This window comes from Asterias amurensis, chromosome 1, assembly GCF_032118995.1.
Source record: "Asterias amurensis chromosome 1, ASM3211899v1".
Taxonomy (NCBI): domain Eukaryota; kingdom Metazoa; phylum Echinodermata; class Asteroidea; order Forcipulatida; family Asteriidae; genus Asterias; species Asterias amurensis.
In genome coordinates this window covers 16,332,741-16,354,428 of record NC_092648.1, presented here as the reverse complement: position 1 = coordinate 16,354,428, position 21,688 = coordinate 16,332,741, and the positions used below count along the sequence as shown (strand labels likewise).

Genomic DNA, 21,688 nt, shown 5'->3' with positions numbered 1-21,688 from the left:
AGGCCTAGGTGTATTATTACACCTACAAAGTACACTCTAGAACAAAATACCAAGTCAGCTCGTACAGTTCAAATTGGTCTATTCAGTAGGATATCATTGACCCTGATGTATTACGCTCGTGAATTTATAGTTAATTGGCAATCATTCATTATACAGTAAAAGTCCTCATTTCCTATACAGGATTTGCCTCATGCAATATTTCTTTATTTCCTTATAATGCATATATGTAGGCACATCAATGTGGCGAGGTAACCGCCATATGTAATGAAGATTTAACAACATGGCGTTGGTGTTTGGTGGATGACTGCTTGCACCCCCCCCCCCCCCCGCACCCTCCCCCGTACTCATAATATAACTCTCGGAGATTAATCTAGGTGAGAGTTTGGCAAAATGTCAGATCAATTTTACCGTGAAATGTTTTCCACCTGATTGCGCGGTGTATTCCCGCGTGTGTATAACGCACTGCCAAAACAGCAGAAACCACATAAAACATTCGCTCATGGCATTAAAGGCACTGGACACTCTTGGTAATTGTCAAATACCAGTCGTCTCACTTGTTTGTTGTTGTTTGAAGGATCTTCCCATCAAGGGAACTCGGCGAACTCCCACAAGAGGGATATAAACACCAAGCTGGCAACAGCCAATTTCCTCATACAAACATTGGTTTAACGTCTATGATTATGAATTACACAAATCAAGAAATTGTGATCCAGTAACTAGACAACAATATTTATTCTAGTCATTGTGAAATCAGTGATCAGCGGGGGGATTCGAACCCAAAACCTTGTGATTGCAAGTCCTGCAGTCTAACCACTATCCCATCATTAACATAAAATAACAAGCCTGTGAAAGTTAGAGCTCAATTGGTCATCGAAGTTGCGAGAAAATGATGATAGAAAAAACACCTTTGTTGGACGAATTTGTGTGCTTTGATGGAATAAAATACTTCTAAGCTAGAAATCTTTTAGTATTTTAGTGAGAAATTCCTCTTTCTCAATAACCACATTTATATAGAGGGCGCCGTTTCCACAATGTTTTATGCTATCAACCGCTCTCCAATGCTCGTTACCAAGTCAGTTTTTAGGTTAGCATTTGTTTTGAGTAATTACCAAACGTGTACCTTCCCTTAAAGGTTATAAAGGAGGTAGGGGTGTACGTTTGTAAAATGTCATGCACTATAACTAAATAATGTGTGTGTATGTAATGTATTACGTATACAACAAAAGGTAAGAGCTTTCTTGAATGTGAAAGCGCCATTTTGATTAATGACGATTCGATGATGGGCCATCTTCGTTGTCGGACTATACTACTCCGTGATTGCTTCCCGGCTGCTGTATAGAATGATAACAATATGCGTGGGGGACCCTTGGAGCAATATCTTTTCAATTTTTGACGGGTGTTATTTTTAGGAGTACAGAAGCCGAATGGAAATGTCCTGAAATAACACTGAAAATGCAAGCAATCCGTTTCCGGCCAATGACAGCAACTAGCTTTCTCGCTCCATCATTAAAGACAACATTTTATTCACTGGATGATGACGCATTGGGCCCACGGAAACAAACATTTTGTTTACTGACGTCATCAGATGCTTGTAATTATCTAGAAATGAAGAATTCTCACGTCAAACATAATCGTCAAGCTTGACTAATGATTCTTCTGAAACCCGTTTACGTTTCCAAAAATAATGTGCGAATGGATGAAAGGTGGACTCGACAACCGCAAAATGGTCGTCTTCTATGAAGGTATAGCCTTCGTACAGCAGTGATGCGGATTGTTGAAGTACCGTGATCAAGGCTACTATACATACACATGATTGCAGACAAGCGTTCATGATGAAACAAATCATTTATAATTCAGTATCCGTCATCCTAGGATATTTTTCTTCCATCAGGCTCTCACATGGGTCATGTTGACTTCAAGATAATGTTCAAAGTGACTGCACGCTTCTCGATAATCATTAATATACACCTCATGCAGACAGTAAAAATATACAATGTGAAATCCGAGTCACAGTGAGATGATATTAATGCATTGTCAAGTTGAATGTATGTAAGAACTGTAGTTACACTTGAGTATTATGGATGGTAGCTTATGACAATAGTATACAAAGCTGTTTGAATATCTTTGTTAATAATGGATAAGCGCAAAATGATATACACTCTGCAGATTCCCGGGTCAGAATTGACTCGGATTACCGGGGTCCAAAGGTGAACGACTCATTTGGTAGTTAGGCTGACACGGTAAACCGGTTTAAGACTGGGGTTTTGACTCAAATTCTGCGTGAGTTTGACACAGTTTTGAGTCAGTTTGACACAGTCTGCCTTGACCCCGGGTCACATTTGACGGTACTATCATGCTTATTAATACCAAGGAGGTAGACTGCCTCCCTTAATGTTAATACTGGTTGACATAGTGTTGATTTGCAGTGGTCGGAAGTTATGGAGATTTAATAATGAGCAATTTGAATCGTTGCAAAGTGACTGCACGCAAGGAAGTGTTTACAATATTTTAAAAGTTCTTTCATGACTTGTTGAGAAATGTTTTCTTTGCTCTTGTTTCTTTGCTTGAGATGGTCATTATGACTGCAGACTCCGTTTTTTATAAATAATACATTTTTTATGATAATCACACCTGTAGCAACATTATACATGTAACCCCCTCCAAACACAAAACCTGTGTCTTTATATCTTGAGTTGCGATAAGTGCAGAAATGGAATGTGTTTGATATTAAATCCGCTGGGATAACATTCGTCTAATTGTAAAATGTAAATTCATGAGCACGAGAATACACAAACATTTGAATAATTATGACTGGACGTCATTAAGTTAAAATTCAAGCAGTCGAATAACAAATCGTAAAATCCCTTGTCTGGAATTTGAGATCCATCCCTGCATTTGCCGTCGGCTGTAGCTGAGGGAACACTGTTTCCATTTCCTTAGTTTGTTAAGTTCAACCAAAAATAGGTTGTATGAGTTGCATTAAATTAAGTTTTATTTAATGCTCCTGCCTGAAGCAGTATGGTGATCAAGTGATGAAATGGTGAGATTAAGTGTGGAAAATAATCATTGTAACAAACCTTCATCAGGCACACTGTAATGTAAAATCACGATGTGTAATGTTCAATTGCCGTAATTTTGTTAATATCAGAATGTCCAAATAGAAATGCTGTAATTTAAAACCCTCCAGAAGCACTGCTTGAATCTCAGTTTTGCGAATGGACTATTTTTTCATCTCAGCTTTTTGTAGAAACAAGCAGCTAACCCGGGAATCAATTCACGCATCCACGTCTTTATACTGGTGTTTTGAATGTGAACCAGTATTCCTGGTTTCTATAATAAATTCAGGGCACCAGACTATTGGCGCTTTTGGCGACAGTGTTATTTATTAATGTATCAAAATCTATAGGAGAGACTGATATAGAATCCGACATCCCCTGGCAAATTCTCATGTAATGGGAAACTTTCTCTTACGTATCATGTTTCCCAATCCGACCTTACAAATTACAGAACACAATTCCAATATTCTGTCATTGTCAAGGAGGAATTCACAGCGACTGATTCCCGGGGCAGCCTCCATGTGAATTATTTATTATTCTCCACCTTAGCCTCGTCGTTTGGTTTTTATGCTAATCCAGCCCTTTTTGTGGCCAAGCCGGCTGTTTTGTTCACGGATGACTATATCAATTCCACCTGAATCCCATTTTACTTGACATTCTCTGCAATTACGCCGGGATGGCATTCAGCTGTTGTTTTCATGAATGTTTCATCAAAACAAAAACGGAATTGCGCCCTCAGTCTGTCCTTGCTGCACTCCCTACACAGACCCTTGGCGTCTACTAATGTTGTTAGGCCTCATGCCTTATTTGCATAATGAAATTGAAGTATTGGTGTGCTATTTCCCAGAGAAAAATTATCGGACATGGTGAAGTGGTCTCGATCTAGGGAGGGTTCCGAGAGGCCCATTCGAATACACGGCAAGGGAACCAAATTTCTACCCACTCCTTGTGCCATACAGATCCATACAGCTGTATGTATTTCCGTCATATATTTTCGATCGAAGAGCCGCAGTTCTTTCATATACCGCATAAAATCACTGTCTCCTGGCTGCATCATTACCGTAAATCATTTGTTATTCTATGAACTCAGCCGGTTGCCTTCTCATCACACGAGGGCAATTATGAGCGTTCTCAACGGCCACGATGTTGCTACAATTCTGCGGTACATTAACCCCCGGCTCATCGATTGAGGTTTAGGCGCATAATACAACCAATCCCGCCCAACTTATTCCTTAGACTCACCGGGAATAACCTAATACTAAAACAGACCCCTGTCTAAGTAAACTCTGCTGTTGTAGAGTTTACTCACCCCACAACTCCCCCCTGGCAGCCAGGTGACTTTTCTTCTCAAAACCCCTCTCGGTTTTTTAATATACCCGCTTCATTTGGCCTCCGGAAATCAGCCGCTCCTGGGTCTTGAAATAACGAACCTAAGTAACCCATGTGCTCATTATATTGATATTAGATAACTCCATTTTTTTTATTTATGCAATGTTAACTTTGCATCACATCTTCCTAGAAACTAACTGCTGCGGGTATATCTCTATATAGAGATTTGAGATTAATTTGCAATATTTAACAACTTCGCACTTTTGTGTTTGTCGTCTTTGACGACAAAATGCATGGTTTTATATCTGCTAAAAACGGAGTACTCGCCTGTATTATACAACTGTTATTTTGTTAATGATGATTCATTGTATATGTACCGCAATTCTTCACTGAAACTTAATTATTTATTTCGAATCAAATACATGTAATTTTCCCAGTTCTACCTCAATTAAAGTGAACATTTAAAAACAGAAGCACTATTGTGCATAAAATTATACTGTGGAATTCTTTTTTACCCTTTTCTAAACTCCATCCAATACTCATTTAAAAGTAAATGAAATCATAACATGTTCATGTTGTTTTTTGCTCATGCCAACCCACACATAAAGAGTGATTATAACTGGAAACAGGAGAGTCACGAAGTTGTCCTATAGATACTGTCGATGATTAAATCCGTCTTCAATAATCAGCATCTTAAGGTGTAGACCATGGATGAACAAAATCAACATTATCCATCGTTCACGACGGGGCACCGACGCACGTCGGATTTCATTTGCAAACTTATTAAAGGCATTGGACACTATTGGTAATTACTCAAACTAACTGTTATAGCATACAAACTAACTTGGTAACGAGCAATGGAGAGCTGTTGATAGTATAAAACATTGTGAGAAACGGCTCCCTCTGAAGTCATGTATTTTTTGAGAGAAATATAATTTCTCACTCAATATCTGAATGTAATCCGAGACTTTAGTCTGAGGTATCGAATTCAAGCATCTGAAAGTACATCCACTTGTGCAACAAGGGTGTGATTCTTCAATTTCGCAACTTCGCCGACCAATTGAGTTCAAAGTTGTACAGGTTTGTTATTTTTTGCATAATGTTGAGATGAAAATTACCAAAGGTGTCCGGTGCCTTTAAACAAACATCTCAAGCACTACATCAATCATATCCATGCACATTGTCTAGAGCATTATACACTACGAATGAGCAATCATAACCCGTTTTCTTTACATTTCAGATGGAAAGGAATACAGTCAAAAACATATCACCCTGATTTGTCTAAGACCCCCCCCCCCCCTCCTCCCACCCTCCAGCAATGGGGCAAACGAAACTTGTATGGTGTCGGTATAAACATAGACTTTAAAAACAATATAACATTTGAAGAAACAAAATTCCTCCAGATGATTGCAATGATATGTCTTTTGTTAATACACCCCTTTAAAGTTAGTGTCAACATAAGGCTATACCAGTAATATAACTTTTGTATAAATATGTTTACGAATTCCAGTAATATGTTTTTACTACAAATAAAATGGTTCAGCGGTTGTAGGACAGCTCCAATGAGGGCAAATTAGCAATTGTTTTCTCGTTTCTCGGACTACACACTATGCAACTTTCATCTCTATGTCCACACATTTTGGCAAATTCTAGCGCACTATAACCCCCTTCTGATGTTTCGCCTTATTCAATATTTTATTTTTTAATGATCTGAAACACAAGGTGTACTGGTCATCATCCTTGCAGGGCTAGGTGTTCATAGTGCGCCAGGGCAGAAACTAACTTCAAGACACAGGAGTAGAGTGGAATCACGCCCTCTACAGTGTGAAAACTGTGAACTAAAAGTTGAGCATACTTCACTTGATGTATCGTCAAATGTCCCTCGTTGTAGAACATGACAAGCAAATTTAACTTAAACTTTATCAACCATCCAACAGTGAAGTTCCTTTTTAGAACGTAAGGTGTCCCATGAGTGCCATGCCAATGGCAACATCTTTAACGACCGTAGTTTAAATACCATAAATACCTTTCGATGACATTTCAGTTTCTATCTGCATTACATGCACCGCTGTGCAGAACTAATAAAATGTATTAGCCTTTCTAGCACTCCTCATAGAATCATACATTGAATGCAATAGTCTCCGATTCAAGGTAACAGTCCGCACATATTGGGTAAAAAAAAATCGTCAATAAACCATCTTGGTAATTTCCTGCCTTACCTTCTTCAACCAAACAAATGAAGTCGAAAATCCGAAGTCACATTTTCGTGGTCTTATTGGTATCGCGTTTTCCCGCGAAACGAAAGCTGACTGAGGCCGACACCCCCAAGGCGTCAAACGTGAGACGAGCGGTAGTGAGTCTTCCTCTTAATGACAGCATTGTCCACTTGGTAATTTAAGAGTCAGAATAATGTTGAAACCTGCCTTTTCATATTGAGACTCATTGTGTGTGATGTTCTTGCCGGCATTGTGACTCGCCTTCGAATTTTACAGCCAGGTACATCTTTTCCCGAAACGTTTTAAATGTCATTCGATCTGAGCCTGACTGAGTGTTTGAAATATTTCCTACGTTTACTTATATATTAGTTTCTCTTGAAATTTTAGACATCTTTGCTTAGCTTACCTTTCTTGAAAAATAATTGACCCTTTAACAGTATGGAGGATTATGCTGTTACTTTCGAGAACTTTGGGCATAGGTTGATACAAGAAATAGGTGTGTGAAGCGGGATCATTACTGAATGCACCATACTAAAGTAAAATGCCATTCTCAACACACCGTCTCAACCACCAGACAAATATTAATTATGTTTAGAGCCTAAATAATGCCAATCCATATGGATAGTATGTCTTAAAAGCAAAAAAAAAACTTGCGTTAATCTCTATACTCTATGGCTGCAACCACCGGGTGCCACCGCTCTTCTCAACCCGTGTGTTTCCTCCTCGTGCTGCTATTTTGCACATAAATGTTTTCAGGCGAAAATGCCAAACTGAGCGGCAAGGTACTCGGCATTAATGAGGGCTGATCATGCTACTGATGAAGTAGGGTTCACGGTAGCCATTGGCCTGTGGGTAGGTTTTGCCGAGGAGGAGTGTGATATGGATACTGTACCCTCCTATGGAACGCCCCAGGCTACGAAAATGATCAAAAAGTATAGCATGACGCATCACTGATGATGTAGCGTTAACGGGTGTGTTTGCATAATTAATACCAATTGGGTCGTTTGTGTTTGCATGTTATTTTGTTCATGTTGGTATACAACAAAATCCAAAATGTAATGAAGTTAAAGGCGTGACATTTAGATTGGGGATGGTCGACGGGAACAAGAACAATACTTGTTTAAGTACCTTTACAAAATTGTACACAGTTACAACTGTCTAAAGAAACTATTCCTCCTAAAAGAAAGGAGAAAAGTTGTCCCCCACAAAAATCTCACATAAACATAAACCGTTTGTTGACAAAAAGTAGTTTGTCAAGTGTGTTGTTAGAAAAATTCATAACTACTTTAAGTACCTGCCATACTCCAAAGCTCAACTTAAATTAGCCAATAGTTAAAGACCCTGGACACAATGTCAAAGACCAGTCTTCTCACTTGTGTATCTCAACATATACATAAAACAACAAACCTGTGAAAATTTGAGCTCAATTGGTCGTGGAAGTTGCGAGGTAATAATGGCAAAAACACCTTGTCACACGAAGTTATGGCTTTCAGATGCTTGATTTTGACACCTCAAATTCTAAATCTGAGGTCTCGAAATCAAACTCGCTGAAAATTACTTCTTTCTCGAAAACTACGTAACTTCAGAGGGAGCCGTTTCTCACAACGTTGTTTACTGTCAACCTCTCCGCATTATTCGTTACCAAGTAAGGTTTTACGCTAATAATTATTTTGAGTAATTACCAATAGTGTCCAGTGCCTTTAAAGATGCTATGACAGATTTTTTGCCCCAAACATTAAAAAATATATTTGTTTGAGTGAATGGTATTTCAAAGAGTATCACCCGCTCTAACGAAAAAAGTTTAACTTTTACTTTTAATGGTCAGGAACCATGACAAAAAATTAAAACGTTTCTTATAAAACACATAAGAATTGGTCACGTGGTATATTGTCGGGATGCCGACAAAAAACTAATTTTGAGCACTTTATTTCACTGCTACTAATAATTGGCGGACTTTTTCGAGCAATGGCTCAAATGAAAGCTTGTAACTTTCTCGACCCCCATCAAAATACCTATTGAATTTTAAATCAAAGTTTTGGGGTCAAATCGGCCAAAAATCTGACATAGCATCTTTAAGGCGTACGTACGTCACCCTTTTACGTGAAATTGACCAATAGGGGTCAAGGAACTGGTTTTAAACATTCAGATTGTATGATTTCATCCATAGTAGTTTGCATGATACTACGAAGCAATGTCTCGACAAAACAAGGCTTTTTAGCACACTGCGGTATCACTACAGTCAATCACATTGGTGTGCATTATAGATTGCAATGGCATCATGCATACTTCATGTTGCTCCAAGCATTATGAAGGATCGTTCCAAAAAGGGAACAGGCTCGATTCTGGACTGAAATGAAGGTTTATGTTTGTCTTCAGACGGGAATGACATTTGGTGTTTGTGGGTTTTTGTGCTAACTAATATGACGCACCGACGCATGACCCCGCGTTCTTATCGCGTCATATGGCATAATGGGTGCGTTCGTTTAGCTTCCCTGGGTCGACCTCGGTGTGTGGCGGGTTTTTTTCTTCCAGGACGAGCGTGTGCAGATAATAACCCACGTTCGTCCTAGAAAAAAAAACCGCCACACACCGGGGTCGACCCGGGGAGGCTAAACGAACGCACCCTATGGCTCGTGCTGAAAAAAAATAACATAAAACTGGCACAATGTACCTTTTTCTCCTTGCCCATGTTACCTGTTTATGCAAGGAAGGTTCTCGTTCTCTCCACCGTCTAAGATGTTGGGAATGCCCCAGGCGTAGATGCTGTGGTTGATTACTGCTGCACACAATCTCAACACACTATACGCATATTTTATTATTATCGATCATTGTATACGCTGCTATATGTGGAGACAGCATCTTCACAGCATCACAGTTTATTTGTTGTATTCTACTATAGCGATGGGTGTGGGATGAGGAATGCATCAATCTCCATCCTTCTTGATTTGCAATAAATTACTCCTTGATTATCTTCTTGGCAGACCTTTAAGGACATGCATTGTATTGCCTCATGTTAATTTACATGGCCTGTAAGATAACTGTTTAAACAAACAGTTAGTGCATGTGTGTCACAATTGTTTTGCATTGTTTTTGTATTGGAGCACAACGCACGATTTTAATTGTTTGTCTTAAGTTTTCTACACCTGCATAACAATATACAATTATATAAGTTAAAGGCAGTGGACACTATTGGTATTTACTCAAAATAATTATTAGCATAAAAACTTTCTTGGTGACGAGTAATGGGGAGAGGTTGATGGTATAAAACCTTGTGAGAAACAGCTCCCTCTGAAGTGCTATAGTTTTCGAGAAAGAAGTAATTTTCCACGAATTTGATTTCAAGACCTCAAGTTTAGAACTTGAGGTCTCGAAATCAACCATCTAAACGCACAGAACTTCATGTGACAAGGGTGTTTTTTCTTTCATTATTATCTCGCAAGTTCGATGATCGATTGAGCTCAAATTTTCACAGGTTTGATATTTTATGCATAATGTTGAGGCTAGTCTTTGACAATTACCAATAGTGTCCACTGCCTTTAAGATATTGGCACTCAATTGGTTTCATTGGGGGCCTGACCATCTGGGTCAGCATGAGCCGGAATCTCTGTCCAATGACCAAGAAATGGGTCGAACTGCCACCGAATCCGAGTTAAGATCCCATTTTTGACCACTTTCTGTGTCAGGCTAACCCAGAAATGGTTCAGGCACCTTGGGGATCAGGAATTCAAGTCAATTCTGACCCAGGAGATTTAAGAATGTATTTAGAATGTTTTAAAGTGTAGACACCATGTACAGTACACAGTGATGGCAGAAAATTTACATTTCAATCACATTGACAGATTTTGATCAACTTATTGCTGATCAGCAATACTTTTTCTGATATACATAAGCAAGCTTTGTTGCTTATACAGATTTATGAAATTGGGCCACACATTAATGTTTTTACGAATGGTCTAATTAGGCTTAATGGCATGCAGAAAGAAGAAAACCAAACTACCAGTGGCAGGCAGACCGGCGGGGTGGCCGGCTACCTTACTTAAAGTCACTGGAAATAGAATTGGGGGCTGACTCCGCCTACCCCTTTTGTGACGTCAATCGAGGCAGACTTTGCCTGCAATGCGTATAGTAAACACACGAGCAAAGTACATGTACGTCCAAGTCGTGAGTTGGTACATTTCAAAAAGTGTTTTTCTGCATTCAGCAGCAATACACCTGGTCGGCATTGCCGGAAAAAAAACCAATTTTTTATTTTTTTGAAACGTACAAACTCACGACTTGGTCCGTACATGTACTTTGCAATTGTGTTTACTCTACGCATTACAGGCAAAGTCTGCCTCGATTGACGTCACGAACAGCGCCCTCTCGGGTCGGGGTCTACTCTTCAAATCGTAAATAACATAAGAACTGATTTTTTTAAACCTTAGTTAACTGTTTATTCACATTCCACTCATCAAAACACATAGATTAGTGACAAAAGTTTTATTTTGAAAAAATACCACTTCCAGGTGACTTTAAGTCGAGTGATGTCCTCGAATCACGATGGTTCCCCAAGCCTCTCTGTCCGCCATTGCTGACTTGAAATCTGCTGATTTAAGAATTTTGAGAATGTCAGTGTAAGTTAGTGCCGGTCTACCAGGTTTCCTCCCTCCCATGCTTATTAGGGGTCCACAGAACAATATTGGGCACTGGTTCATCTTTGCTCCTGTAGCAGTGGCCAGCAAAACGCATCCTTCTCAGTCTGATGTTTGCTGAGAGTTTGGGTAGGTTCCCATATAGGACTTATTCGGGCAAGCATGAATGTACCAAATTCAGGCAAGCATAATTTGATTGTGCCTAATAGCTGCATTGGGCCCAGTTTGCCCTGCTGATGTAGGTGTAAAAGGCTTTGCCAAGCGTCGTGCTATGAATTCATAATATTCCAGCTAGAAGCACCATACACGTTGTGTGTCAAGTATAGATGCACACCATGATATAAGTATTCAACTCCAGACACGAATACATTAGCGCAACAGGTGATCATGATGTTACGTGCACGCATAGGACACAGTCAAAATAAGAAAATATAAATTTAAATTATGAAATATTCAGTTTAAATTTTCAATTATAGCAATGACCCATCAACGCAAATATTGTTGTTTTTCCAGATGTAGAATGTGACATATTGTATTCGGTATGGAAATATTTAAAAACTAAAGTTGTCTTGTTGAAAAAAACTTGCCTCAAAGTGTAGAATTTAGCACTGTATGGCCAGTGATCGGTTGTTACCTCGAATATGCAGTAAACCAAAATGATGTTTTTGGTGTGGATGTAAAATAAAAAGTATGTTGGCATTTTCATGCAGAATATTTAAATCAAAATTTACTATTCGTGTTTTAGATCAACGTCTTTTACCACCACCGTGAGTATAAACATGTAATTAATTGATAATTAAAAAAAAAAATTGCTAGAAAAAAATTCCTACACCTCCCATCACCTTCGCTCCCAAGAAGAAAGAATAATTCCCCTTATTCATAGCAGAGATAACGATGGTGACATTGAAAAAGTATACTCAATCTCACTTGTTACAACCCGACTCATTAATTGCCATTCGCTGACGGGATATTAGTTTTAGTCTGATCTGACTGCATTGAGGTCTCAGTGGTTATCAGTTACTAATTTATATGTTAATTATATAATAAATAGTCTTCTAATTACTAAATTCTCTTTCGTGGTGATAATTAGTGTCTTGGTTACCTGTTGACGTACATATCGCTACCTCCCAACACATTGCAGGATGTTGCGGCAGATCAAAATGGAAATTAACTTTGAGGCTTTACTTTCCAAGTTAGTAATTAATGAACACCGACACGCACCGCTGTTTAATTGGCCACGCCAAACAAATTATTAATTTGTAGCAGTTTCCATTCTAAAGCATCAAGAGATGGAACAGCGTATTGTGCAAATTGGTTATAAGTACTCGGTTGTCAAGTTTTTGTAGACCGTGTTGAAGATTTCAAATTATTTTGAAAAAACACTTGTTTAATCTGTTTCCCAGCACGGGCAAAATAGTTACACTCTTTATAAAGAATAATTCACTTGTTTATTTTAAATTTTGAAAATTCCCGCCAAGCCTTTCGCAAGTTTAGCTCGCTCGTGATCTTGAAACAAAAATAGAATACAGCATTTTGGTTCGGCTCACAAATCCTGCAAAGGAATTTTAACTGTCTGTCTGTCTGTCTGTCTGTCTGTCTGTACCCTGTTTTACTCCACTGCAGGAGGAAAGCCGCTTCACTAATTCTCCATTTCACTCTATCCTGCGCCGTCTGTTGCCAAGCAATGCCCCTATGTACTTAGATCATCTCTCCATCTTCTGTGGAACTATCGTGCATTTAACTGCCAGTCGTCTATAAAAACAAATCCATGCCAGAACCTGATATTCAGTGACTTCTATTCTGTTGGAGAGTCACTCTGTAAAAACAAAAAGAAATGCTGAATGTTCGCCAGACGGATCACTTATAACTTCCGCTTCTTGAGATCCAATAATGGGATATTGAAAAAAAAAAAGTGCATTGCAGGTGATGGGTTCTTTAAAGACAGTATACACTATTGGTTATTGTCAAAGACCAGTCTTCTCACTTAGTATTTCTCAACATGCACCAAATATAAACAAAGCTGTTAAAATTTGAACTCAACTGGTCGTCGTCAAAGTTGGGAGAGAATAATGTAAGAAGAAAAAAAAACGTTCTTGTCACACAAAGTTGTGTGCTTTCATGCTTGATTTCTGGACCTCAAAATCTAATTCTGAGATCTCGAAATCAAATTCAAACATTTTAGTGAGAAACTACTTTTTTCTAAAAACTACGTGTAATTCAGAGGGAGCCAGTTCTCACAAGTTTTATACTATCACTCTCCATTACTCCTTACCAGGTAAGTTTTTAGCTAACAATAATTTCCAGTAACTACTAATAGTGTGCAGTGCCTTAAAGCCATTGGACCCTTTCGGTTCAGAAAAAAAAATAAAAGTTCACAGATTTACAAATAACTTACAGGGTTTACAGAAGGCAATGGTGAAAGACTTCTCATGAAATATTATTCCATGAAATGCTTTACTTTTTGAGAAAACAGCAAAACAATATAAATTCTCGTTAACGAGAATTACGGATTTATTTTAAACACATGTCATGACACGGCGAAACGCGCGGAAACAAGGGTGCGTTTTTCCGTTGTTTTCTCCCGACTCCGATGACCGATTGAGCCTAAATTTTCACAGGTTTGTTATTTGATATGGAAGTTGTGGTACACAAAGTGTGGGCCTTGGACAACACTGTTTACCGAAAGGGTCCAATGGCTTTAAAGACAGTCAAGGTATGCTCCATAAATATATAGAAGAAACAACTCCCTAAAGAGCGTGGTCTTTATTTATAGTAAAGTGAACAGTAACTCTAGGTAATGCTCCATGCTGGTCCAAACCGGCATCCAACTGAGCATTCTACATAACTTGACATTAAGAAACTATTTGATGCCTTCTCAGTGTATTCGATGCTGATAAACTAATGGAGCCATGAATAAGCGAGTGTGTCTGTGTTTGCTACTTTAATGTGCGTTGAAAAATATAGGGAGCCCCTTGGCAACGCCCCTAGATAGCCGAAGGCCGCTAAAATCAGACCGAGATAGCTTGAAGATGACGTCATCTATTCATTCAAATCTACTGATGAAACTAAAGCGAGGCTGGAAGGAAACATATACGTAGTCTGGCAGTTTAATGACCGTCTGTTAAAGTCACAATTTCAAAATTAGAGTGTTATTTCAAACGTGGCAACATATTGATTTCTGTGAATTTTTATGTAAGATTCAAAGCTTAAGAAATTAATCTAGAAACGTAGTTGTCTCTCTTGGCTTTCCCCCTGAAGACGGTCCGAATATACCGCTCGAAACGTCGAGTTGTTACACGATCGGTTCCTATAACCACGCCATCCCGCTGAAGAGAACTACATTGTGTTACGTTATTGATCATCCCGGGTCAGTATTGACCCGGCTATGGTTCCCAGAGCCTGACCCATTTCTGAGTCAGGCTAACCTAACCTGGAAACTAGTCAAAATATTATGGAATTTTAACTCAGATCCTGTGCGTCAGTTTGACCCTGTGCGTCAGTTTGACCCGTTTCTGGATCAATTGACTCAGATCTACCCATAATGTGTCAGGCCCCACCCGGGTTTTGGTGTATTCTGACCCCGAATGTTTTTAGAGTATTTTACAAACCTAAATTCAAAGGATGAATTACGGTATGTAAAGATTTGTGAATATATGTGTTCAACATACCCCATTGATAACTCCCTGGGTGTGTTCTTGATTGCCGATTCATTATTCACGCTAAATCTGTGTCCACGTGGAACGACATAGTCTATTAGTGACATTAGTGTCAGAAATACAATCTGTGAAACCAATCACGATACGAGACACGGGGCTCATATAGTTAAATTTTATTTTTTATTCTGATGCGCCCTGCAACAATTGTCAGAATAGAATGTTGATGACCTAATGTGACTCGTTGTCTACGACAAGCGCATGTCATGTAGTGATTACATTTATTATGTGCACATTCGATGCTGGGTTGAGAACTCGTTATAACACACGCGTCCTCGTCCCATATATTCTACACTGGTTACCTATAATTTGAGGATAATGTTCGTGGATTGTCAACTGTCCACACACATGATCAATGTGCATCTTCCTCAAATGATGCCTGTCTGGTCTAGTTGACAGAAGCATACGGTGTCACATCTGACCATGCAGACTTGAAGAACATCCATCGTAGACAGTATAGAGCTCTCTTCAACATTACAGTACGTGTCAGTAAAGGCAGTAGTTCATCAGTCAATTTTGCTATCTTCAGTAGACAGCATTGTGTGGCGTCTATACGCATTGTACGATCGCAGTTTGGGAACACATGGTACATGGGACTTTATGGACCAAGAACACGTTACTATGCCAGAGGACACTAACTTGGATGATACAAATATCAAGGCGACTGACTTTTCAAATCAGTCGTACCGTTTTAAAAGATTCAGGCTGCGAAGGGTAAGTTTAACCACATGATTCCTCAATATATTTATGTATACAGGAGTATCATGCTATACCCACGTGTTGCTTATGGCGTCTGCTTATGATTGAAGAATGTTGGACGTGCTGAACACGATTTTAGCAAAACATTCACCCGGAAACATCGGCAAAAGCCTATTTAAGATGATACTTTAAAGAAGGGATTAAAGTCATTCAGTCTCAATAACCCCTTGCCAGGGGCTATTATTCCTCAAGTGCAGTTAACTCGAACACAGTCTCAAGGTTTTTGTATTTAGACGTGCACAATTTTGCTTATTATAAGATTTCAAAAGACTATTTTTTTTATACATAATGCGCTTATGAGCTCGCCTTCATCTTGAATTTACGCATCATGCTAAAACAATCCGTGACTGTCAGACCGTGTCTTGCAGCAGTTCCAAGCTATCGCTTAGAGCTTAATAATGCATGCATATCTAAAGAGTTTTAGAGAGGAGTATAATTAATACAGATTAAAGTACATGCGCCCAGTTAGAACGACAGTGTATGCTGGAATAACACCCCCGCCCAACTCTACCCTCCCCCTCACAGGTGAAGTGCACCATAATGATGATTTAGTAAACGACAACTCGATACACTCTGAGGATTTGATATCTCTGTCATCGCTGTGCAAAAAACTGCTCCTCGGGTCTTACTGCACAAATCCCCGAACATTTTAGGCTAGATGAATTCTCATTTGGAGCATGCCTATGTTTTCATTGGCTCCTTCAATATTTATGGTATGCGATGTACAGATTGAAACCATGTGAACATACTGGTTATTTTTACTTTTACTTAGTTTCACTGAATGGAGTAGCATGAAAACGGCCTGACAAATTATTACATCAAGTGCACGGTGAACTTTTAGGCCTAATCATGTTTCATAACCATGGTAACAAGTATTAAGTGTGGGGGGGGCGATAAATCTACTCCGCGGTATGTTGAATATTTAGAAAGACAGTTCTCTAAAGAGCAAACTTTATACCTGGCGATTAGATACACACATGGTGTTTCAGCAAACCGAGTATTGATACCTCACTATGCGATGCCTCAAATCATTATAAGTGGGTCTCATAATTAATGCTTTTTTAAATTTACACGTTGGTGTCAATCAGCCAATGGATTAACCAATCGAGCGGAATGTCGACGGTAATAGCAACAAAGTGTTCCATTGTAAACTCTTGACGTTGTAAAAAGAAACATGTTTAACTACAGCAAAAACCTTTTCCTTTCAGACCAATTAATCATAGAATCACAACAACATGTAACAAAATAACATGTTACTTTGTGACAGAGTGCCTTCATCCCCACTCTATGAAATTCGATATCAGGAAACTCAGTTCACCATCTTGAGGCTATACAACCAACTCCGAAGAACTGGACACACTTTTATAAGATGATCACAAATTAATCTCCCTACATATCAAGATATACCCCACAGCAACTTCCCGAATCCCTTCCATCGCCCCCCCCCCCCCCCTCAGTAAAATCCCTCATATACCCTGAAGGTTTCAAGTGACTGCGTGGTGTATCATCAATGCACTATGGTATTGTATAAGATTGTCCTCTCTGTCAATATAATAATGCAACCGCGACAAATTTCACACCGAGGTAATGGTTCTTCGCTTGGGCTTAGTGTAAAAAAATCACGGTGAAGCAGATTATTATGCGCCCTCAGTGGCCGGTCTGTTATTTTTCTTGAGAATGATCTTCGTGTCTGGGGAGTTTTCGCTCCATCCATCCAATCAAGAAACTAAAACTTAAAGAACCTTGGAGTAATCAAGGTGGATGGATTTCTTCGAGGTGTCGTGGGTGGTTGTTGAGTAATGGAGCGTTTTATCTCAGTCGTTCATGAACACTTTGGTTAAATAAGCACACCAGTAAAACAAACACAATTTGAAGCATTTGTTGTAAATATTTAACGTTATAATGTTTTTAGTTTCAAAAAAGTGAATGGTATACAGTGCCGATTGTACGAGACAGTCCCGTTGTATTGTTGTAAAATAAAAATTAATTCTTGCATTGAAACTGCAACCCAAGTTCATGATTCAAAATGGCGGCTGCTCTCCTTTGCATACAGGAAACAGACTGCAATATTTCGTATAATACTCGCTTCACCTTCAGTGAGTTAATTTTGTGTGAAACAGTTTTAAATATCTGTGTGATGACACTCACAACATCAATGATGTATACAGATTGGCGTGGATGTATACAGAAGGAGCGAACAAGAGCAAAATCAAACATGGCGGAGTTGAACAGCACTCTATAAATAGGGCAATGTGTTCAATTTACATGTCAGATATCCCACCTTGCATCTCAATTAGGGTCAAGCCATTCTAACCCACAAAACGCAGCTGCAAAGACAACGTTTTAACAATCGAAAAAACGTTCCATTGATTTTTTCGGGGCTATTTTCAGTGAGCTGAAAGCTGGAGCGCATCCTCTTTTTTTTGAATTCCCTCGAGGTGGGTCCAAATTGTTGTTGAGTGTGGGGCTTTGAGTCCATGTACCAAAAAGGTCCTGCGTGGAGGGTGTCTCTGATCCTCAGGTGAATAAACAGAGGCTGCTTTAGAGGTCAAGAAGGAGTAAAATATCACTGGCTTATTAGTATTTTGCTCTATTTGCTTCCTTAATACTGAAGACATTAACACATCATATGCCATCGCCACCTCGACCCCCAAGGGTAAACTCGAGCGAAATCAATGTGATTAGCGCAAGCCTTCTGCTGCATTGCGCCATATATATTCACATCCGATCAAAACATCAGACACTTCGAGGTTGTGATAGATTATCATGCGCCAGTTTATAAACATTTCGACAAAACGTTTCGGCTGTAACCAACTGAAATGCATTTTTATCAATTAAAGGTTCTTTGACTGGTCTTAACCCTTACTCGGTCTTTTTTAATGGAAATTTCCAATGGACTTTTCCAGAGGAATGGTATGATTGATAATACGGGTAGAGATAACACACAGATCGGGGCACGTCTAATTATTATATATCTCAAAATGTAGGATCGAGGACGAACTGAAGCGTAAACAAAGCAATAAACACCATTCATTTAGGAGTCACGTCCAAAGTCATAAATATTTTTGTGATTTATGATGTTTAGGAAATTAGGCTGAGACAACACGAAGGACATGCAAATTCACTTGTTATTATAGCTGGATATATAACTAAAATAAAAGCCTACATTTGCATAACCCCAACGTTTCAGGTCAGAAGACACATGTTTACGAGGACCTCGTAATTTATTGCTAGGAGTACAGCAAAACAGTGGAACAGATGTTCTTCGCTATTATGCAGAGCAATTGCTCATTTGATTCGTTTAATTTTGTTTTTATTCTATAACCGTATTCTTGTTGTAATGTAAACGAACGTTATATTATACGTATTGCGAACATAGCCTGATAATTGCAACCCAGAATCTGCGTTAGGGTTTCGATACCTTTTGTAGATAAAGTTTTTGGCCATGACATGAATCACTACTCACTGTGAATGAAGATGTATGTAATATAATTTACATGTAGAAGTTTCAGCTTCATTATTCGACACGTTTTTGAGAAAAGGGTGAACATAACAGACCTGTAGGGAGTCCTACGTGGTATATGGATAATCGTGTTTTAAAATGCCAATTTATCACAATTAGGGGAAAGTTTGCCGAAACAAGTCTTGAGTTTGAGACCCCATAGCAATCCGTTATATTGACCGTTTTATTTTCGTAACTACTAATATTAGGACTCAACTCTGTGGCATAACGGGACAGGACTATCATCATATGAAAATAGTGGATAGAGAAGCAGCGTAGCAACTTCTACCTGTCCACACTCTATTCCAGATCCATACAGCCAAGCTCTGATGATGGATCCAAAGCAATCAATTTGGCCCCCAGATCGTCCTTAAAGCCCCCCCCCCCCCTCTGTAATGTCACAGTATTTGCCGCGGTGGTACACATTCGCAGTGTAAAGCATTCAGATTGTACTCGCGGAGCAAACTGCTTCACATAAAAACCACATCCGTAGTTTCTCTCCTTGACTTTATGCTCTCTATCTAGCCCATCTCCCTCGCCCCCTGTGCCTCCCAAAGTAAAGAATGTAGTGAGAATGCATGTCTTGCTGAGGCCTAGAAATTTATGAAGTTCATTATGCCAGCATGCCCGGTCGCAAACATTAGTGTCAAAGTCCACAGTTGTTTCCTATTTTACAGAATGACAGTAAGCGCAGCTGGGTAACCTTGCGTGAATGGGATTTAATATTCACTATACCTTTTAGAGATCGAGAACAAAACAGAAAAGGGAAAACAAAGATCACCATGTTCTATATAAGGAATATTTTGTACAAAGTCTATGGGAGGTTCTTAACTAGAGGGACAAAGAAAAAAACAACAGATGCCTCCAAAGGGATGCAAAAAATAGAATGTGTATGTATAAAATAGGGTATCCAGAAGTACAAGTGTTCATCAATGACAAATTCAGTGGATGTTCATATGGCCGCCGTAAAAACCCCTAAAATGTTAGTATAGAGTTTGCTCTTAAAGGGAAGGTACACGTTTGGTAATTGTCAAAGACCATTCTTTTCACTGGGTGTGTCCAATCTTAAGCATAAAATTACAAGTCTGTGAAAACTTGGGCTCAATTGGTCATCGAAGTTGGAAGAAAATGATGAAAGAAAAACACCCTTGTTGGGCGAAATTGTGTGCTTTCAGATAAGAATAAAAGACTTCTAGCTAGAAGTCTTTTATTATTTTAGTGAGAAATTACCTCTTTCTCAAAAACTACGTTACTTCAGAGGGAGTCGTTTCCCACAATGTGTTATACTATCAACAGCTCTCCAATGCTTGTTACCAAGTCAGTTTTTAAGTTCATGTTAATTTTGAGTAATTACCAAATGTGTACCTTCCCTTTAACTAATAACCACACCAAAATATGCTTTCGTTCGTTCATATTCATTTTCTATAAAGTTTAATAAGTTGACGACCAGACAAAAATTCGCCGCACGACTTTCTCAAATGTGTTGCATCCAACGACTCAAAGATCAGCGGGATCCATGGTAACGTGACGTCATACTTCGGTGCTTAGAGTCCACATTTCCCAAGGATTTGCTCGGATACAATTACGGATAGTAGTGATGTGAATAACCTTAATATTGCGCATGGACAAAACAAAATGAACATCAGTTTTCCCCTGCTTCAACAATTGACAAAGTGAACATAACCAGTGTTTTCGACTCGTGATTGTCCCCATAACACACAACCTTTACAGACTGACTGATGTGTATTTTGAGTTTAAGTATAGATTTCCACCCGCAAGAGTTTTTTTCCGTCTTCTTTTTAAGCACGCGGGGTTTCCATAGTTACGCTTGTGACATATTATTCACGTGGATTTAAAAAGGTTTTTTTTAGTGACGGGCCTATAGAACATGTACGCGTGGTATTACAAGTGAGTCGTGTGTAGCGTTTGGGTTGAATTGAGGCTTTTGATCTGGTTTTGTGATAACGAAATTGTGTGAAATAACATGGCCCCTAATATTGGCTTATGTTTATAATCTAAGTGTCAAATGTAATTTGTGATGTTATTTTCAAGTCTGTGTTCACATTATGCAAATTTGAGCTGTCGTTTTGAAGCCTCTGTCACGAAGTTTACTGATTCTCGAGCAACGCATCCCCCCACACTGCAAAAACTGGGGTGTTAAAATTGACACTAAGCGAGATGACCAAGAGAGAATCCAACTTAACACCACATGGTGTTAACATAACACCAATGTAATTGTAATTGCTGAAATAAGTGTTACTCTAACACCTCGTGTTGTAAATTTTGATTCTCTCTTCTGTATTTATAATATATCAATATAAACCACAAGGGAAACTGACTGGCTAAACTTTCAAATGATTTTTGGGGTTGAACAAAGAATTGACTCAAGTGGGATTCGAGTGGGATTCAAACCAACGACCTCCGGATTAACGTGCCGGCACGTTAATCCGGAGGTTGTTTAACGTGCCGGCACGTTAATCCG

At 39.0% G+C, this 21,688-nt stretch overlaps 1 protein-coding gene across 2 annotated transcripts in view; it reads left to right on the top strand.

The window, feature by feature from the left end:
- Positions 1-21,688, top strand: part of LOC139947632 (bestrophin-2a-like) — a 52,979-nt gene that overhangs the window by 10,150 nt on the left and 21,141 nt on the right. The window contains exon 1 of one of the 2 annotated variants that reach the window (XM_071945612.1): positions 15,318-15,659. The exons of the other annotated variant lie outside the window; for it this stretch is intronic. Coding sequence (XP_071801713.1) covers positions 15,546-15,659 — 114 coding nt within the window. The 5' untranslated portion in view covers positions 15,318-15,545. Of the gene's footprint in view, positions 1-15,317; positions 15,660-21,688 lie in introns of those variants that run through there. 2 annotated transcript variants of the gene reach the window in all.